Below are 21862 nucleotides of genomic sequence, written 5' to 3' on the forward strand. Positions count from 1 at the left end.
TCTAGAGTTTTTAGTAACTCTGTACGCCTCCCAAAATGATTTTACTTCCCTTTGTCTCAAACTTCGTTCCTCCAACCACCTCACTGGCCACAACTCATATATTGATATAATCTAGGATTTGGGTTGGCTAATTTTTAAATTTATTTTTTCTTTTCTACTTTTTTGGCATAGTACAATAAGACTTAAGAGTAAGCCTATTGTTTCTTTTTACTTTATTTTTCTTAACATTATTTCCCATATCTCTTTCTCTATATTTATTTTCCCCTGACAGAGTATATAATGCATTAAATTTTTCAAAGTAGATCGCTAAATCTTTCTGATTACTTGCAAGTCTGTAAATAACTACATATTTCTCCTAAAAGTTGAAACAGTATTGAACACAGAATTTTAAATCCAAAATTATTTTCCTCAGAACTTTAAAACTGTCTTACTGCATTTAGTGTTGTGGATGATGTGACTGATAGCAGTCTTATTGTCATTTTACCTCTAGATTATCTTTTCTCTTCCTGCATCTTTGAGAGATTTCGTAATTTCTGCACATTTTGTGTCTTCAATGTCACCATGAGGTATATTTGGGGGTGTATATCTTTTCCCCCCATTTATACTACATGGAATGAGTGGATTTTTTCACTCTGAGGACTCAAATATTCAGGTTTCAGAAACGTTCTTCTACTGTTGCTTTATTTCCATCCCTCCGTTGTCTCCATATAAGGTTGTTAAACCTTTCCTTTCTATTTTCTATATCTCTCATGCATGCTATTTCTTTTGGTGTTGCTTTTTTTTTTTATTTATTCTTTTTTGGAGATGGAGTCTCGCTCTGACACCCAGGCTGGAGTGCAGTGATGCCATCTTTGTTCGCTGCAACCTCCGCCTCCTGGGTTCAAGCAATTCTTCCTGCCTCAGCCTCCCGAGTAGCTGGGATTACAGGTGCCCACCATCACACCCAGCTAATTTTTGTACTTTTTTAGTAGAGACAGGGTTTTGCCATGTTGGCCAGGCTGGTCTTGAACTCCTGACCTCAAGTAATCCACCCCACTCGGCCTTCCAAAGTGCTGTGTTTATAGGCGTGAGCCCCCGCGCCCGGCCTGGTGTTGCATTTTTAAGAATTCCTTGGCTCAACACTTCATCTGAGTTTTCTTTACAATTCAGCTCATCTATTATTTCAACAATCTTGTTTTAAATTTCTAGTAGTTAATTATATTTTAGGAACAGAATATACTCTGTCTTCCCTCTGAAAAAATCAGTATGCTGAAGTCAGGTCGTGTTTTTCCTGGTCACTGTCTTTCCTTGGGTGTAAGTTTTACTTGCTGTGTTTGGTGTTCTTCCATGTTCTTTGCATTGCTTAACTATTTGGTGACTCTTTGTTGTATGCTCATGCAAGATGTTTGGGTTGTAGTTATCACATACGTACCATGTTGCCAACAAGAATGGGTAAAAGGAATGCTGAGTTCTTCCTAGTTGCAGGGAGCCACCCTGAACAGTGCCTAGCTTCTCTTTAAATGTCCTACTCACTGTCTATGATAAAACTGTTGCAGGACTTTTCCTTAGTTCAGCTGAAAATGGGGTTCTTTGTCCCACGGCCATGAAAATTCAAGCTCACAGACAATTTAAATGATGAGTAAGACAGGGTTTAATTGGGTTAAAAAGGGAGAAAAGGTGGCAACAGGGACTCTTACAAGCCCAGAATCCCTGCTAGAGGGCTTCCTGCCCGGCCGTTGGAATTCCAAGTTCCACACAGAAGGAGGAGAGGCCAGGCTCCTCTCTGCTACAAACATTGTGAACATCCCGAGGCCCTACCTCAGTGGGCAGGCTGGTTGGAGTTTCTTCAGGGACCCCCTATGAGCTGGCTGTCTCAAAACCAGACGTTCTCTTGTTCTCCGCGTGGCCCAAGAGGTGAGGAACAACGGGGTAGGGGAAAGAGAGCCTAAGAGAGGGCTAAAGAGAGGACCAAGAGCTATAAAAATTCTGGCTATGCCTACGTGATTCTGCAACTTATACCCTGTGGGCTCCTCCTGCCCATATGTTCACCTTCAAGCCCATAGTGCCCTTAGCTATTTACAGCAGACCTCTCTTATGTATTGATTTTGGTCTATGGTTTCCTTATTTTATCTGGTGCCTTCAGATTTAAATACATATATATATATATATGCACATCTTGTTATTTTGTGGGATTTGGAGAGAATGGAAACTTCCCAAATGATCACCTCTGGTATTTCTTGATTATGATATCTCCAGGTTTAGAGAAAAGAAAGCAAGTTGGAGGTCAGACAAAGGGAAGAAGAAAAAACTGTATTCCACATATTTGAAGAAAAGCTTCCGTAAACACAGAAATGCAAAGTGATTAACCATCCTCAATTGTTTTTCCATTTTATGTACTAATGAGCTACTCTTTTCATTTTTAGGTCTTGAATATAATCATGGCCAAACCTTATGAATTTAACTGGCAGAAGGAAGTTCCTTCCTTTTTGCAAGAAGGAGCAGTTTTTGACAGATACGAAGAGGTAAATAAGTGTTATTAATCTTTTCTCTCAAAACATTCTAATAATTATTAAGTTTCAATTACAGTATTGAGTACATATTCTTTGACATAAGTAAGAACATCTTTAGGGTTTATAGGTTGGAGTTGTTGAAAAGAAGCAAGTTATGAGATAGAGTAATAATGATAATGATACTATAAATTTTTGAGTGCTCGCTATGTGCCAGATGACCTTCTAAACATTTTGTGTGTATGATTTTTAAAAATTTTTTACAACAACCTTATGAGGTTGTTGCTATTAATATTCTCAGTTTACTGATGGGTTTTATGTAGTAACAGTTTTTGCTTAATGCAGTGCTTTTGGCAGTCTTTCTACATATAACTTTGTATGTGTTATAAATGTAATAGTGATTGAACTTTGTGCCAGTCATTGCTTTGTTCATTTCATTGATACAAACCATTTTGACCAAAGCTTTGCATGCCTCTGATTCTATCATTTATTGTCTGTGCCCTTGCAAGGTGGTGATGACTCCAGACTTTCTATAGAGCAGGGGCTTTGGGCCACCAATCTGTTCAGAATGGCTGGGTAGGTGAATTAAAGCCTCATTTGCATTGTAAATGCATGATTTTTCTTCTATTGTACTTGAATTTGAGGTGACTTTGGAAGGGGTGTATAATGAAATTGATGTTTCCTTTACCGCAAAGTTGAATGTAAAACATATTAAAACTTCATTTAGAGTCAGAGTTGGTTATTTCAAAATCAATGAAATGTCTAACGTGGCTAATTCGCTGATCTTCCCAGAGGTTGAGATTGTCAGATGCGGAAACTAGGTCTTCTGTGAGCTGACGTAGCTTAATACTTGTTGACTTAATTTTTCTGCAGGGTGTATCATAGTACTCTCTAGATTTACAGGATAGTCACTTTTTCAGTAAACAAAATTGTGAATGCTAAGGATGGACCTAAACATGGTCACTATTCCTTGTTTGAATTAAAATATTGAAGTGATGACTGTTCATATATCTGAAATTGAAATAACAGTAAACTACATTCTGCTATAAGATGAAACAATAATATTCTGCCATCCAGAGACAAGCACTGTTCATTCTTTTGCAGTTTTCTTCTAGTCTTTTTTCATATTTGTTTTTCTTCTTTTCTCTCTCCCATGGTCGAGATCATAGAGTAATATTTTAAAAATATAAAGCAGATCCCATTTCTCCTGTGTTTAAAATGCTTCCATCACTTCCCATTGTAGCATAAAGGGAAGTTCACAGAATGAAATACAAGGTCTTCTATAATTTGGCTCCTGCTTAATTACCTCACGTTCATTTCTCTCCGGTTTCCAACATACACCGTATACTTCAACTATAGCAAACCACTTACAGTTTCCCCCATAAGCTATTCTACTACATGGTTTGTTTATGCTACTCCCTCTTCCTGAAATGCATTTGCTCCGACTGATTTGATTGGTGAACTCCTCTCATCCCAGAACCCAGATAAGAAATCTCCACTTCTGTGATACCTTCCTTGACCCATTCAATAAGAGGCGATAACTTATTTTTTGCCACCACTGACCTACCCTTGCATATTTTACACTGCCTTCACATTTTATTTAATGTTTCTTTCTCTCAAACTATTCTCTGAGTTTCTTGAAGTCAAGGATCGTATTTTACTTATCTTTTTCTCTCCAGGTACTAGCAGAATACCTGTAACCACCAAACTCTTTGTAGATGTCTAGCATCTAAAATGATTTTAGATCCAGTTGATTCCAATTCAGACTAATAATTCAGAGAAGGTAATTTTGAAAAGATTACATGCAATCATTGGTTCAGTATATCTCATACTGTTATATAAGGAAAAGCTATTGGAGAATAAAGTACTTGACAAAAGTGAAATGTGATTTGATGAACCAGAGATTCATTTGAATCCTTTTTATTTCTTGTGATTTTTTGGTTGTTAATCATCACAGCTCATATTAGGAAATACTGATCACCTGTGCTTCTAAAGGCATTTGCTTTTCCTCTGGATTCCTCTGCAAACTAGGCAAAGTTAGAAGAAAAGAACCCTTGAACAAGTATTAAATACAATGTAACTAAGCTTTCAACTCTTTCAAGTGCTATTTTACTAGGATTTTGAGCAAAAACGTTTTAACTTTATAAAACAAACATGTGTCTTCATGATAACATACCAAACCACAAAGCCAAAGAATATTTCAAGCTGGATGACAGACTGCTTAAAATAAAAATTATTTCCCACTCCTATAAGACTCAGTTCTTTAGAGCCAGAGCCATGAAAACATTTAAGGCAACAAAATGTAAGCAGAAAAGGTTCGTTTCTATGGTTGGTACATGAACAGCCATGAGGGATTACAGCTGAAAGCCAGTGGGAGGAACAAGAATTAGAGAAACAAAACCCAAGCATCCCTAAAGTGTACCTTTTGTGAAGGGGCGTAAATGCTGTCAGCACCATATGATAACTAATATTATCATCATGAACTCAAATAGCAGCAAAAATAAAATTATATTCCTTGTATTTGTTTAAAGAAAGCAGCTGGGCTCAATGGCTCACGCTTGTAATCCCAGCACTTTGGGAGGCCGAGGCGGGCAGATCACTAGGTCTGGAGATTGAGACCATCCTGGCTAACGCAGTGAAACGCTGTTTCTACTAAAAATACAAAAAAATTAGTGAGGCATGGTGGCACATGCCTGTAGTCCCAGCTACTTGGGAGGCTGAGGCAGGAGAATCCCTTGAACCCAAGAGGCAGAGGTTGCAGTGAGCCAAGATCATGCCCCCGCACTCCAGCCTGGGTGACAGAGTGAGACTGTGTCTCCAAAAAAAAAAAAAAAAAAAAAAAGAAGCAGAGAGGTATCTTAAACAGTGAGTAAGCCACTGTTTTAAAAATAGTCAATAAATGTAGTAAGTGCAAATGCATTTAAAGTTTATTTTATTATTTCTGCTTTACTGAGGAATTATTTTTGAGGCAGCCAGATTTTTACAAATGACCTAAGTGGTAGGCTGTGTTGTAGCATCTGATTGTATTGCCATAACACTTCTAATTCTGTACTTCTCTAACTTTACTTGACTTACACATTACTTAAATGCAAAATATATTTTGTTTCCTAAGTGATGCTTAACATTAAATCTTTAAAATAGAGATTCGTCTCTTGTGGAGGAGAGAAATAGCAGTGCTTTTAAAAATACATGCAACCCAGATATCTCTAACTAAACCAGCCCCCTGACTTTCCTATAATATCCACATTAAAGATCTGTAGAACCCATTCCCTGTCAGGTCAGGGCCTTCCCAGTCTTTCCTAGAATTCCTAGGTGCTTACCCACTCTTGGTGATGACTTATGTCTTCAAGTGCTTCATTACCATTCACTTTCCAGGACTGTTGACTACTCTAATTTGTTTTCTTTCCTAAATCCATTTTAACATCAAATCCCAGAAGCAGAAGGATGTTGTATAAAGTAGACATTTTACTGAAGATTTAGTGGCAGCAGAGGAGAATTGCATCACACACCAGGACAACTTTAAGATTAAAAATCAGAGATCACGCTGAATAAATTTCATTAGCCAGCCCAGCCAGGGGTGTCTCTCTTTTTTCTTCTTTGTCCCTCTCCTCCATAAAGATGCATGTTCCTGTTTCCTTTATTTTATTTTAATCACACTCAGAGTCCTTTTTCACTTTTCCAGATGCTTTTTTCTTAACTGTTAAGCATTTTCTCTCTCTCAATCTAAAGAAGAAAAGTTCAAAATTCAAGTCCCCTCTCATCCTGAGCTGTTTGGCTCCCCTTCCACCTCAAACTCTCCCACTCAGACTCTCCTGATATCTTCCCTTTTGTATAAGCCTGAAAGTCAAAGTATGTCCTTAAAACAAACAAAATATAAAAAGAGCTTTATTCTTAAGAAAAAGACTGCCATCATCGATAAGTGTTCACCAACAGGACTTTCCACAGTGATAGAAATGGTCTACATTTGTGTTGCTGTTATGGCAGCCACATGTGACTGTTCAGCACTTGAAATGTGACTACTGGGACTGAGGGACTTAAGTTTTTAATCTTACATAATTTAAATTCAAATTTATATAGGTACCTGGGCCTAGTGGCTTTCTTATTGGATAGCATAGACAATCAACTCAAACTATAACCAGATTTAAAAATTTCTTTCTCCTTTCTTGGCACTAAGATGCATTCTCAGTATATTCCATTGGAATCTACAGAATTCATCAGCCAGTCCTTCTTAGTGACAGCCAGAGCAGGGGTTCAAATGTTTTATAGATGACTCACCTCAGCCACTGACCTCGTCTTTCCCACATCATAAATCCCAGCTTGGGCTACCCCTTCTTCTTGCCCATGGAACTTTCTTGTATCTGAGTCAAGCTGCCTAGATGGAGTCCCTTTTTCTAGCAAAGTCTTGGTCTTCTTGGTCTTTATACTAGCCTCCCCACCTTCCACCCTACACACACACACACACACACACACACACACACGCAGTGGAGGAAAACTGAGACAATTATTGCAGGTGTCAGGATCAAAGGAGTATCAAAGTGCTGGGTCAATACAAACCTAAAGTCAGGCACAGTGGGACAGGTTGACTTTGGCCTCTTTCCAAGGTGGTTCTGAAATCAAATTGTGAGCAGCCACACCATGAAGCTCAGAAAAGATCAAGCAGCCTACACCCCACAGGCTGTTCATCAGAAAAGCAAAGTGCTTTCCGAATACGATTTTCAAGACTTAAAAACACAAGCCTCATATAAAGTATTTTGATTAAAAGATATATTTAACTAATCAGTGAGAACATTAACAGGATGATAAAGCTAGTTCCAAGAGCACTTGAGGAAGAGAGTTTTACATAGGAAAGGAAAGGAAAAGAAAAGTGAAATAAGTTTTGTCAAAATTAGATACAAAACTGGCTAATGTCCTGTAAGGCAATAAAACTATAACCTATTAGAGATTTGCCTTTTTTTACTGGACACAAGTCATCTACATCACTATAGAATAACAGCAGAAAAATGCTATCTATTAAACTTCAAAGAATCTAGGTCCTAAACAACAGTAAATAGTAGATCAAACCAAAAATACATTTTTCTATAGAAGTAAATCATTCTTAGGTATGCCTCTTCAATCATGCTTTGACGTTACAATGAAAAGAGGGATAGCCATCTTTGTATATTATTTTTAAGCTTTAGATAATTTAAACTAAATTATGAAACAGTGTCCAGATATACCTGTATTTACACTAAAAGATACTTAGAGTCTTCTAAATGATAATAATCATAATAATTTTAGTTTTTCAACTTTCATAATCAACCTAAAGGTAGACAAAACATTTAATTATTTTTGACCAAACATAACAAAAAAGCTGTTACCTTTATTTAAAGTAAGGGTGCCAGACAGATGCTGGAAATTAGAAGGAACTTGGAGAAACAGAGGAAAGGCCAGAGGCTTAATATTCTTAGCAAGAGGGAAGGTTGATAGTTGATGTACAATAGAGGCTTACATATATGATTTAAAGTATAAAAGTAGCCAACCACAAACCAAAAATAAAATAATTTCAAATTTGGAGTTGGGGGAGAAAAAATAGTGAAAATGTGTTAAATGGAGTTAAATTGCTGTGTTTTTATCCCAAGAAACCGATTTCTGTATGTTCCTCGTGGATAATTGCTTTAGTTGCTGGCTGTCTTGCCATGAGTCATGTCTTCTTAAGCTCCTGTCTCTATTCGAGTTGGACATACAGAACAGAAACATGTTGGTGCCACTTTATTATGCACTGCAGTAACTACTGGCTTCATAGTTTGGACAGCAGCTGTACTCACCGCTATACCGCCAACACCACTGGCTGGGCTTCTCAGTTTTAAACTCCAGGCTTTCAGCACGTGGCCCCTGAAGCCCTTTCACTCTCACCCCTCCACTTTGTTCCACTTGCATATTGTGATGAGAACCTTGTGGTGTGAGAGGAGAGGAAGGGGCAACAGGGCTGGGGGACTGACCCCAGCAGCCTCAGTGAGGAGGCCCCTTTCAGGCTGAGTCTTGATAGGTGAGTCAGTCAACCACTCAAAGCACAGCTAAGAAGAAGGGAGAGGCCAGGGCTTCTGCAAAGGCATGAATATGACAGCACATTCTAATGAGGGGTAAGGGGATTGTCCAGGTAGGGCAGAGGGTAGGGCGGTGGAGTACAGGGGTGAAGGCACAGAGACAGCCAGTGTCCACACCATCAATGGGTTTACTTTCCAGCCCAGGACATTGGCATTTGATTCTGAAAGCTCTAGGGAACCTTTGATGGGGTTTCAGCAGGGCAGTGGTCAGTTCTGGATGACCAGTGACAAGTGGATGCGGCTAGATTCCATGTGGGAGTAGTCTGGGGGGTAGTGTTGGACTTGAAGGACTTAATGGACAGTCAGTCATACATATGGAAAAATAAGGGAGGATTTCGAGTATAGGAATAAATAAGAATATTTTTCTAACCTGGTAGATGTAGAAGATGTGAGAGAATAATTGTAGAATGAGGTTGGAATTTCTAGCACAGGAACTGGACAGCTCTGATGCAAGGTGGAGGGAATGCCAGAGAAGGGGGTACATGTATGGATGCATGTATATTGTTTCTTTCTGAAATGACGAAGAACCAAAAGCAAAAGCGATACCTTCTGTAGTACCTAAGAAGCATTTTGTATATAATCACATTAATACTAGTTAAAAATACATTGCACAGAAAGGGAAGAACATAATAAATGATCCAAGAGGACGAACATGTGGGCGCATCTTCCTCTCTCAGTCCTCCTCTGTCAGGGGGATTGTTGCTGCCTGATGGGATGGGATGAAAGAATGAGGACCCCAGGACCCTCACAGTCACGGGCTTCCTTCACTCACCCTCTCATGTGGGTGATACTGCATTCCTCAGGGTATGAGGACCCCAAGACCCTCACAGTCACGGGCTTCCTTCACTCACCCTCTCATGTGGATGATACTGCATTCCTCAGGGTAGAGGAATTTTTTTTTTTTTTTTTTTTTTGAGATGGAATTTCGCTCTTGTCACCCAAGCTGGAGTGCAATGGCATGATCTCGGCTCCCTGCAACCTCTGCCTCCTGGGTTCAAGCAATTCTTCTGCCTCAGTCTCCCGAGTATCTGGAATTACAAGCATGTGCCACCATGCCTGGCTAGGTTTTGTATTTTTAGTAGAGATGGTGAAGAAAAAGTATCTCTGACAGAATATTCTGAATTATAATTAGCGGTAAGATTGTAAATGTGTATACTTATATGAGTCTATCACACACTCTGTATATTGTATGTGAATTATATTGGAATCATTAGGCTACAACAACCAATATAGCAACTTAATGATGATAAACAATCTTGAGTACAGTTGGCCCTTTAACGTTAAATTCGGAAATGTTTTAAAGTCATTACAACTTAATCCATGGTGCGAACCACTGCTCTAGAAGACTGAGCTAGAGCAATGAACATGACAAAGTCTCAGTCCTTTGGGAGTGTATGGTCCAGCAGGAGAAGACCAACAACAAACAAATAAGCATAGAAATGAATGGTTTCCAGCAGTGTTCGATACTATTATGTTACTAAAAGGAGTGATCGAAGGATCAGAGAGACAGGCAGACACTGAGGAGTGGGGGAGGGGACATTGCTGTGCGTTGGGTGGTCAGAGCAGGCCCTATTCAGGAGGTGACATTTGAAGTTGTAGCTGAATGATAAGAAGGAGCTAGATTGGCCGGGCGCAGTGGCTCACACCTATAATCCCAGCACTTTGGGAGGCTGAGGCATGCAGATCACCTGAGATCAGGAGTTCGAGACCAGCCTGGCCAACATATCAAAACCCCGTCTCTACTAAAAATGTAAAAATTAGCCAGGCATGGTGGTGCGCACCTGTAGTCCCAGCAACTTGGAAAGCTAAGGCACAAAAATCGTTTGAACCTGGGAGGCAGAGGTTGCGATGAACTGAAATTGCGCCACTACATTCCAGCACTCTAGCCTGGGCAACAAAACGAGACTCTGTCTAAAAAAAAAAAAAAAAAAAAAAAAAAAAAGCCAGTTTGACCAAGAACTAAGGGAAGAGCACTCCACGACATGGAAACAGCAAATGCCAGGCCCTGAGGCAAACGTAGTCTTGGCATGTCAAAAGAAGAGCACCAAGGGTGGAGTGAGCATCATGGGCAGGGTGTGGTAAGGGTGGAATTCTGAGAAGCAGGCAGAGGCCCCCTCATGTGGAGCAGCAGTTCTCTCAGAGTGTGGTCCCCAAGCTAGCGTCATCAGCACCACCCCGAACCTTATTAGAGATGCGCATTCTCAGGCCCATCCCACGGGACCTACCGAATCAGGAACTGGCCCAGGCGTATGTGTATTAACAAGCCCTTCAAGGAAGTCCGGTGCACACTTAAGTATGAGAATAAATGGTGTAGGACCAGGCAGAGGTGTTTGGATTTCATTCTGATTGCTATGGAAAGCCATTTTCAAGAGACTGGCATGATCGGATTTACATTTTGGAGACAGTTACTCTGGCGGCCGTACAGAGGATGATTTGTAGGCGGGCTCCAAAAGGTTGGAGAAGACCAAGACTTTAACGAAGGTGAGCTAGAGGTTTCATCCTTCCTTTTCCTGACTATGTCTCCATGGGCAATTTTCTTAACATCTCTGTGCCAGAAAAATAAGGGATGTTAAGGTGGACGGGTCAAAGAATATCAGTTGTTCTCCTTAAGATTCTACGAGTCTGCACACACCTGCCAGTCACCTTTCTTGTCAGCACAGCTGTGTGACTTCTTCCTGAGGTGAGAAGAAAGCCAAGGCCAGGCATCTGAGCACTGCCTCAGTTGGCCTGAACACTGAAACAACCTAAAGCACCAAAAACTAAGATCAGCCAGGTTTTTGCAAACAAAATAAAACAAAACAAAAACAAACATTCAGGCCTCTTCCTTCTTCTAGACCAGCCTTTTAAATGACAGTGCTGATAATGTTATCTGGTCTCTCATGCCCCCAAAGCTCAGAACTCATTGTCATCCAAGCATGAGACCTTTAAGGAAAGGTTTGTAGGGTAGGTCATCTCATGCTGAAAAGTCATAGAGCCGGGTCAGCATACTTTTTCTGTAAGGGACCACATATTAAATAGTTTAGATTTTATGAGTCCTGCAGCCTCTGTTACAGCTACTTTACTTTGTCATTGTAGCCCAGTAGCAGCCATAGAACATAATATGTAAATAAATGAGCAGGCACCTGGATTAGAAGACAAACAATACCACATAGAAATGAGTAACAAATTGGTTTTGATGGTAATGGTAATAATGAAATAATTTTAGTTTCAAGTAATTATTTTTACTCCTCATGTTCTCTTACTACTGTATTGTATTTTTAAGTTAGTCATCCTCTATTTCTTTTCCTTATCTTGATAGATCATTTTATCAGTTTATCAGCTTTTGCTGCATACGTAACAGACGGCTCACCTTTCTTTTCTAAGATGCTCTCATTTTTGTGGTCGGGGGAGCAGGGCCTTGCTCTTCTCATTTTCATGTCTCTTCCCTCTCTGTGAAGTTTCTTTGGGCTTGCTTTTATTTCTTCACAAAAGTAGAAGATAATTCTATTTCCTGGAGGAATGGAAGCATCTCCCCTATGAAACAGTGTCTCGGTCAGTTTCATGGAAGGTGGTAATCGTTGAGATCCATGCTTCAAGGGTGCAAGAAGGACATCTTATTCATGCAAAGATGTGAGACGCATCCATTAGGAAACTAGACAAGGAAATCTGGGGTCCCACTAGATTTACAAGGAGCTTGTGGAAACAACACAAGACAGGAAGAAAGTATGGAAACAATGTGGGCAATTAAATTAAAATATAGGTGTAAGCACCAAGGGGTTCTTCCTGCCAGCTGCACAAAGAAAGAATACAGCATCGTAGTAAAGAAAGAGTTTGGGCAGATGCAGTGGCTCACGCCTGTAATCCCAACACTTTGGGAGGCAAAGATGGGCAGATCACTTGAGGTCAGGAGTGGGAGACCAGACTGGACAATATGGTGAAACCCTGCCTCTACTAAAAACACAAAGATTAGCTGGGCGTGGTGGCAGGTGCCTGTAATCCCAGCTACTCAGGAGGCTGAGGTGGGAGAATCACTTGAACCCTGGGACATAGATTGTAGTGAGCCCAGATTGCGCTATTGTACTCCAACCCGGGTGACAGTAACAGAGGAAGACTCTGTCTCAAAAAAAAAAAAAAAAAAAAAAAGAGTTTAATAGAGACAAGGCCAGCCACACCACATGGGAGATGAGTTAGTACTCAAGTCGTCTGGTCCAAAGCTGCTAGGTTAGGGGTTTTTTTAAAGGCAGTTTAGGGAAGAGGAGGTGGGGGAGGGGGTTACACTTCTGCTGGTTGGATGGGGCAAGGATTACATCATGCTGAATTGCTTCTGGTTGGGGCCATAGGAGTGGGGTTGGCAAGTGCAGGTGGGTCCAGGTGGAGACATGGGTGTGAGGCATGCAAAAGAAAACCTGAAAAGATATCTCAAAAGGCCAATCTTAGGTTCTACAATAGCAATGTTATTTGCAGAAGTAACCGAGGACGTTGCATATCTTCTAACCTCCAGAATAATGGCTGACAGTCGTATGTGTCTGCGCCTTAGCAGGACTCAGGCCCTCCCCTCAAACAAAAGTGGTTGGTTTTTGGGCAAGGCCTATTATCATTTAAACTGTAGCCTAAACGTCTTCCAAAGTTACCTTGGTCCAAAAGCCCAGGAATAATTAAGGAAAAGGCAAGATAGGAGGTGGGTTAGCTCAGCTGTGTTAATTTTTCTCACTGATAAAATTTTTGCAAAGGCAGTTTCATGAGGAACTAGCTGAGGATCTACTTAGGTCTCTCAAGTACTACTGTACTATGCTAAAGAATTAAACTCAATGGCCAAAATTACAGTGCTGATTCTCTATTGCTTCTTCTCAACCTGCAGTGTAAAGAGGAAAATGCTCAATATTAGTTACCTCAAGCTGTGTCTGTGGGCCACAGGTGAATAGGAGGGTGTTGGCCAGGGCATCCTTTTAATTAGGGTTGATGAGTGCAGTCTTACAGATCATCAGGCTAGTGGTGAAGAGACCCTAAGGACATCCTGGTTTCATTCTCTTTGCACATCTCTTTGGAATTGCACTCTGTTAAGGCATGTGGTGTAGCCATTGAATTAACAGAGTTCATTCAACTGTGAACAAATGAACAGTCAGATGAAATATACAGCACATGTAAAAGTGAATACTTTTTCCTGTTGAGCAATCTAGGGAGAAATTTTTTTTTTTTTAAATCAAGTTAATAATTCTGAAGCCCCTTCTCAAGTGATAAAATTGCATTTCTTTAAACCTGTGCAATTTCATCCTCTGAACTCCCTGTTCCTGAAAATTCTGAGGAATTATTTTTGTCATTACTTGTTTTGGTTGTTTTAGAGAGAGTGCTGTATTAGTGAGGGTTCTCCGGAGAAATAGAGCCAATGGGATATATAGAGATATATAGGTAGGAAGAGATTTATTCTGAAGGATTGGCTCACACGATTATGAAGGCTGAGAAGTCTTATGTTGTCTGTCTATAAGCTAGAGGCCTAGGAAAAACAGTAGGGCAGTTCCAGTTCTAACCTGAAAGACCAGAGAACCAGGGGAGCCAATGGTGTGTAAGTGTCAGTTGAGTCCAAAGGCCCCAGAACCAGGGGCATCAGTATCCAAGGCCAGGATAAGATGAATGTCCCAGATCAAGAGAGTGAATTCATTCTTCCTCCACCATTTTGTTCGATTCAGGCTCTCCATGGATTGGATGATGCCCTCCTGTATTTGGCAGATCTTCTTTATTCACTGCATCAATTCAAACACAAATCTCTTCCAGAAACAGCTTCACAGACACACTCGGAAGTAATATTTTATCAGCCATCAGCCTTAGCCCAGTCAAGTTGACACATAAAATTAATCATGACAGGTGTTTTTTAGCACGGGCAGTAGTAAATCACTACTACTTTGAGCACTCAGTAGGTGCTGGAACTTGCACTTGACAAATGGTATAAATGATCAGGAAAGGATCCTGATCTAGACCCTGAGAGAGAGGATTCTTGGATCTCACCCAAGAAAGAATAGAGGTGAGTCCACAGAGTAAAGTGAAAGCAAGTTTATTAAGAAAGTAAAAAAACAAAACAATCACTATTCCATAGACAGAGCAGCCCTGAAAGATGCTGGTTGGCTATTTTTATGGTTATTTCTTGATCATATGCTAAACAAGGGGTGGATTATTCATGAGTTTTCCAGGAAAGGGGTGGTAATTCCTGGAACTGACGGTTCCTCCCCTTGTTAGACTATATAGGGTAACTTCTGGACATTGCCATGGCATTTGTAAACTGTCTTTTAGCATGCTAATGCATTAATATTAACATATAATGAGCAATGAAGGCAACCAGAGGTCACTTTCTTCTAACTATCCTAGTTTTGGCAGCTTTTGGCCGGCTTCCTTACTGCATCCTGTTTTATCAGTGGGGTCTTTGTAACCTGTGTCTTGTGCTGACCTCCTCTCTAGTCCTGTAACTAATAATGCCTAACCTCCTGGGAATGCAGCCCAGTAGGTCTCAGCCTCGTTTTACCCAGCCCTGTTCAAGATGGAGTGGTTCTGGCTCCAGTGCCTCTGATTTAAACATTATTTCACTTAAGCCTCAAAACAACCCTGTTTTAAGTAGGTCTTTTTAGCTTCCTTTTGCAGTTTATAAAACTGGGGTTTAAAATGGTTAAGCATGTTGCTTGAGGTTTCATAGGCTGGTTACAGACTTCGCAGAAAAATGACCTGCCAGCTAGCCTACAGTGGATCTCCAAGTATGGTTTCAGACAGCATCAGCAACATTTGTGAGCTTGCTAGAAATGCAGATTATTAGGCCCCACCCCAGACCTACAGAATCAAAAACTCTGTGGGGAGGGTCCAGCAAGCTGTGTTTTAAGAGCCCTCTCAGTGATTCTGATGATGCAGCTCAAGTTTGAGGACCTAGGCCTAGGGAAAGGTAAGGAATTGTAGACTTACTAGAAGGAAACAAAATTAGATCCATTTAAAGTTCTTTACAGCTAATCTTCCTCAAACAGGCAACACAGATAAAAGGGTGAAAACTGTTGAATAAAAGAGACTTCTTTATCTGGGCTGAACATATTAGATTTATTGAACCCTTGGCACAGTGCAAAGTACTTGACATCAGTCATCTCTTTAAACCCTCGGGTGGTTGTGAGGACTAAATGAGATTTTCCACAGTTTACAGATGAGGAAAGAGAAGCTTAGGTCACTTAAGAATTGCCTGTTAATCAACTTATATTATGTGATGGAGCTAGCATCCAGAACTAGTGTATTGCTAAAGAGAACATACACAGGTCACACAGCTTTATGACCCAGAATGGCTGTCAGCAGAGAAACATGTTTTTGAAGGTATATGTGATGCATAAAATACATAATTAAAAAGTCTTTCTAAAGTTCATTAATAGGCTGAAACCAAAGACCTGTTTAACTTTTTTACTCACCATTTGCTTTATTTATTCTAGACCATAAGTATTATACTACTAAGTCTAGATGTTCTTAGTCCAGTTCTTTTAGGGAAATGAGAATGGGAAGACTGTATTTTTCATATAATTTCCCCCACATTCCCCTAAGAAAACTGATACCTCTACCTTATGATCAATAGAAATCAGCCAGTAAGAAAAGGAAAGTATTTACCAGGGCTTTTTTAGGTTTTTGTTTGTTTGTTTGTTTTTGTTTTGAGACAGAGTCTCACTCTGTCACCAGGCTGGAGTGCTGTGGCATGATCTGTGCTCACTGCAACCTCTACCTTCCGAGTTCAAGCAATTCTCCTGCCTCAGCCTCCCAAGTAGCTGGGACGGGACTACAGTTGTGCACCACCACGCCCAGCTAATTTTTGTATTTTTAGTAGAAAGGGGGTTTCACCATGTTGGCCAGGTTGGTCTCGAACTTTTGACCTCATGATCTGCCTGCCTCAGCCTCCCAAAGTGCTGGGATTGCAGGTGTGAGAGCCACTGTGCCTGGCCTTTCTTTTTTTTCTTTTTGTTTTTGTTTGTCTTTTTTTTTTTTTTTTTTTTTTTTTTTTGAGACAGGACCTCACTCTGTCATGTAGGTTGGCGTACAATGGCACAATCATAGCTTACTGCAACCTCTAACTCCTGGGCTCAAGCAATTCTCTTGCCTCAGCCTCCCTCCCGAGTAGCTGAGATTACAGGCAAGAGCCACCATACCCAGCTATTTTTTTTTTTTTTTGTAGAGACAGGGTCTCGCTATGTTGACCAGGCTGGTCTCGAACTACTGGGCTCAAGTGAGCCTCCTGCCTTGGCCTCCCAGAGTACTGGGATTATAGGCATGAGCCACTGTGCCTGGCCCCTAGTCTTTAATTTTTTAGGGGGGGGAAAACTAGGTAAAATGTACTATATATTGATGGAAATAGACTTAAAATATTGTCAGCAGGAAAGCCCATCTTTTTAATATTCACTTTAATAAACTAACAAGGAACATATAATTTATAAACTACTTTCTCTTAAAGCCATAAATAGTAAGCACGTGCTCTGAAATGCTGCTTTGTCAAGAACGTTAATTGAAGCAGATGGGCAGAGTCAGTATAGCTTCCCAGGTCCAGCCTGCATTCTCTTTCTACTGCGGAGTTACCCTGAGGACAGCATGCTGGCACCTCCATGGTTCTTCTGCTGTCGATCTTTTTTCTCCCAAGTACCTGAAAGGGCAGGTGATCCTCTTAACTTTGTAGACATGTGAAAAGGAGACTCGTTTTTGAATGCTCACCAAAAGCCAAGTTGCCAGGATATTGTTTGCAAATACAGAGAGGGTTTTTGTACTAAGTGGTATTTAAGGTAAAATCTTTGCCAAAGAACTCTATCCAAAAGCTTGAAATACACATACTTGGTTAAGGGAATGCATTTGGAGTTAAACAGAAATAGGTTCAGTTTTGGCTTTGCTACTCAAGAGATGTGACCATGAGTCAGTCTTACACCCACCAAGTACTAAGCCACAGCTTCCTTGTTTGAAAAATGGGAGTGGTAATACCTACCTCACATTGCCATCATAAGGAATAAGTAAGATGGATTTTTTTTTTTTAGAATGGAAGTCAGGTTATGCCCTTCTTTTGGTTTAAGTCTTTAATGGGTTTCCACCTCATTCCAAGTAATTTCCGAAGTTCTTTCTGTGTCCTGCAAGTCCCCTACATGACCTACCATTTCACTGTCCCATTGATGTTCCCTGAGCATTCTAGGCACACTGCGACCTCAGGGCCTTTGCACTTGCTGTTCTCCCTCTGGACTGCTTTCCCCTGTACAGTCCTCATGGTTCACTTCCTCACTTCATGCTGTTTCTGTTAAAATATCACATTCTCCTAGAGGCCTTCTTACTCACCTACACACACAGGCTTCTGACCCTTCTGGATGTTTTAATTGTTATATTTATCACTACCTGATAACTTACCCTTTTTTGTTCATTGCTAAAATCCTTCTAGAAGATAACCCCTGAGAACAGACTTTGTTTCCTGCTATATCCCCACCAGGGAATTAATTCATCACCCAACAAATATTTCATAAGTACCTACTATGATCCAGCAATTCCTTAGTTACTTATCTGAGACTGAAATTCATTGATACTTGCATGCTTCCTAATTTTTAAGGAATTTTAAATGTCCCAAAGAACTGGAACTGAAAATGCCATTTTGGAATGTAGAGAAAGGTTAAGCCAGAGACACTATCTGTGGCAGCTATGGAGGTGTGTCGCTTAAATCTCCTTTCAAGAGGCAGCTGCCCCAGGAGTCCCCTCATTGGACAGTTTTGCTGCAGGGTCTTTAGCACCCTCAAAATGTCCGTGCCCAGGCTGTACTGAACATGGCAAGGTGCTGCAGTTGGGCCTTTCCTGCCCAAGTGAGGCTCCTCTGATGGGCGATCTGTGCGCTACAGCTGCAATCCAGCTGGCGATGTTCTCAGCTGCACTGCAATCTGAGACAATTCCTCCCCAGTTCTCCCTGCTCCCTCCTCTCCTCTCTCAGGTGTTTGTGAGGCCTGGTTGGGAGGCTCTCCTTGTCACTCAGCTTCTCTCCCCTTTCTCTTTCACAGGCATTTGCCCTAATGGATTGCTCACTTTTCCAATTCTGTCTTGTGGTTTGTTTCTAGATGGAGCAGCCCTTCCCTGAGGGTAAGAGGGCCTCAGGATAAGCCTTCAGGACTCCACTGCCATTTCCTGAGGGCAACTCTGAGCTCACTGCAGAATGCTCTAGGTGGTAGCAGTGGTTCTTGTGTGATGTTCCAGTAATTGCTGCACTTATTTTAGACACAGTAAAAAAGTGACAGAGCCAGCACTGACCCTAAGAGCCAGTGAGGACTATGTATCTTTAAGGCCTAAATATAAGCTATTTCAGAAGACAGAAGTCCAACAGGAGTGACGTATCATGTAGCTCTTGTGGGGGGGGGGGGAGAAGCATGTTCAAAAGCTGCATTATTTAAATGAGAAATGCATATATTTAGAGGGAAATTCCATAAAAGTCATTTGAGATTCCTTTTCTTTCAATGCCGTATTCAGCATTGTCTGTTATCTCTGTATATCAATAGTTTAAAATATTCTTTCATAGACCTGCCTTTTCAGAAACATCTTCTATGTCACTATATTTTTAATTACTTTCTCAGTGTAATTTATTATGCTGGAACTAATTGTGTTTTAATTAGAAATGCTTTGCTAAAGAGAAGAACTCATCAGTTTGCGGTCGTGTTTCTGTGCAACTACAAAGCACGTCTCCTGTTTTTCTTAGGATTTTTTTATGAGGGGACAGCCACATAATGTGTTTTTAATATTTGTTGTAAATATTTATTAAAAATCCTGTTTACTTGCCTCCATAACTCTAAGTTGTTCCTCTTTAATTTTTGCTTATTTTAGTTGCTATGGCAACTGTTTTGACTACTGTGACAGTTTTCCTGCCTAAGAAAGTTACTTTGAGTGACCACCCACTCCTCTTGAAAACACATTTCGCTTTCTCCTTCCTTCTGCACGCTGAGAGGTAGTTGTTGAATATTTTAGGAATAATTTCTTCACCTCTTTTCTGGCAAGAGTCAGGGAACCCTCCCAGAATCTGAGCATCCAGATTTTGCCTCACAGTCCCCACAGCAGAGACGCTTCAGGGAGGGAAAACGTCCTAGACAGATCCAGAGTGTTCAGCATTTCAAACTGGCCTGCTTTACAAATCAAGTCCCAAAGATTTAACATCTATATCGTCAAGTAAAAGATCAAGTGGGAATCCTTAGCTATTAGTGACCATAAAGTCAGTCGTTAGAAACAGTTTGGCCTCTCCCAGGTGACTAATCTGGGCGTTTCATTTCTCCCCCAGATTCAATCATAGTTAAGCTGATTAAGTTCTCAAAGAACCAAGGATCTTTCTGAGACCTTGCATCTAAGTTCTTTCAGGCTGCTATAACAAAATGCCGTACACTCAGCAGCTATAACCAACACATTTATCCCTCACAGTTCTGGAGGCTGCGATGCTTAAGATCAAGGTGCTGGTAGATTCGGTGTCTGATAAGAGCCCATTTCCGGATTCCAAGATGACACGTGCTCTCTGTGTCCTCACACAGTGGATGAAAGGGGCAGCCGTCTCCCTGGATTCTTTTATAAGGGTAGTAATCCCATTCATCTCCCAAGGCTCCCACTTCCTAATTCCATCACATTTGGGGTTAGGATTTCAGCATATGAATTTTTGGTGGGAGAGAGCACAAACATTCAGACCATAGGATCTTGGTAAGCACCATTAGGCCAAATTTTATTTTATTTTTTAAATATGTAATATGAGAGCTCAGAAAAGATGGTATACCTTCCTTTGTTGCTTTTCAATAGCCTTCATCGACTCTTCCAAGCCAGGTCACTTAGAAAGTTGATGACGCTGTTTATTCCTGAGGTAAGAATACAATGAAAGGGGTGGATTAAATCTTTCCACTTGACACTAGAGTAAGCATTCTCTGTATCTCACTGTCATTGCTGGAATGGGCACTTTAAATGCTCGTGGTTGATTACGGAGGGAGACATTTTCATTTTCGTTCCTATGGGATTTGGAATGGAAGAGAGACCGCAGGTTTATCACCTTTAGAAGTTGCTGAATAACTCACTTCACTGACCTCTTGTCATCTGAGAATGTGCTCTGTTGTGTCAGGGAGACGCAGGGCAGAGTCTCCCCACCCAGGAATGACTTCTTCTGTTCACTATACCCCAACATGCCCTTGAAAAGGGGAGAAAATGACAACTGTGTGGTGATGACTCGTCTGTGGCAGCGGCTTCTTGGCCTGATTGTAGACTGAGGCCGGCTTAGGCAGAGTGGGATGGAGGAGTTGGAGCAGGAGCAAACACAAGCTGACCTCCTGTGCAGAAACCACATTTTCAACAAGTCTAAGTCAACCCAGAGTTACAAACTCTGGGTTTCCCTTATGCTTAGCTTTGTATTCTAGCTTGCTGGAAATAGACATGCACTAATACCATTGTTCTTTCTAAAGATCTGCATAACAGAAATGGATTCCTTGTCCAAATGTATTTGTAGTTCTGTCTCATATTACATATTATCTGCATCCTCTTGGGTGACTTGCCTAACCTCAGTTAACATCAGTTTTCTCATCTGTAAGGTAGGAAAATGGTGTTTACCTCATTTGTCTTTGGTCTTTAATAATAATCAGTATTAGTAGCCTTAATAATGATTACTATTACTGTGTTTCATATTAATAATCAATACTGGGCCAGGTGCAGTGGCTCATGCTTATTAATCCAGTGCTTTGGGAGGCTGAGGCAGGAGGACTGCTTGAAGCCAGGAGTTCGAGTTCAGCCTGGAGAACATAGCAAAACTCTGTCTCTACAAAAAAAAAAAGATTTTTTTTTTTTAAATTAGCCAGCCATGATGGTGAATGCCTGTAGTCCTAGCTACTCATGAGCCTGAGGCAGCAGGATTGCTTGAGCACAGGAGTTTGAGGCTGCAGTGCTATGATTGTACCGGGAGTTTAAAGCTGGAGTGCTATGATTGTACCACTGCACTCCAGCCTGGATGACAGCAAAATTCTGTCTCTTAAAAAAAATCAATACTGGCCGGGCGCGGTGGCTCACGCCTGTAGTCTCAGCACTTTGGATGGCCGAGGTCATCAATCACGAGGTTCACGGGATTGAGACCATCCTGGCTAACACAGTGAAACCCCATCTCTACTAAAAATACAAAAAATTAGCTGGACATGGTGTCAGGCGCCTGTAGTCCCAGCTACTCAGGAGGCTGAGGCAGGAGTATGGTGTGAACCCAGGAGGCAGAGGTTGCAGTGAGCCGAGATGGCGCCACTGCACTCCAGCCTGGGCGACAGAGCAAGACTTCATCTCAAAATAAATAAAATAAAATAAAAT

The 21862-nt window shown here is 40.9% G+C and overlaps 1 protein-coding gene across 17 annotated transcripts in view; it reads left to right on the plus strand.

Annotated features, from left to right (window-relative positions):
• The window catches only part of LOC105481530 (phospholipase C beta 4), a 408983-nt gene that overhangs the window by 233507 nt on the left and 153614 nt on the right, over positions 1 to 21862 (plus strand). For 16 of the 17 annotated variants that reach the window (XM_011741179.3, XM_071079654.1, XM_071079655.1 and 13 more), the window contains one exon: positions 2403 to 2501. In XM_011741179.3, coding sequence (XP_011739481.1) covers positions 2418 to 2501 — 84 coding nt within the window. In that variant the 5' untranslated portion in view covers positions 2403 to 2417. Of the gene's footprint in view, positions 1 to 2402; positions 2502 to 3042; positions 3063 to 21862 lie in introns of those variants that run through there. The other variant, XM_071079661.1, reaches the window with a different exon arrangement.

Source organism: Macaca nemestrina, chromosome 15 (assembly GCF_043159975.1).
Source record: "Macaca nemestrina isolate mMacNem1 chromosome 15, mMacNem.hap1, whole genome shotgun sequence".
In the NCBI taxonomy this organism is placed as follows: Eukaryota; Metazoa; Chordata; class Mammalia; order Primates; family Cercopithecidae; genus Macaca; species Macaca nemestrina.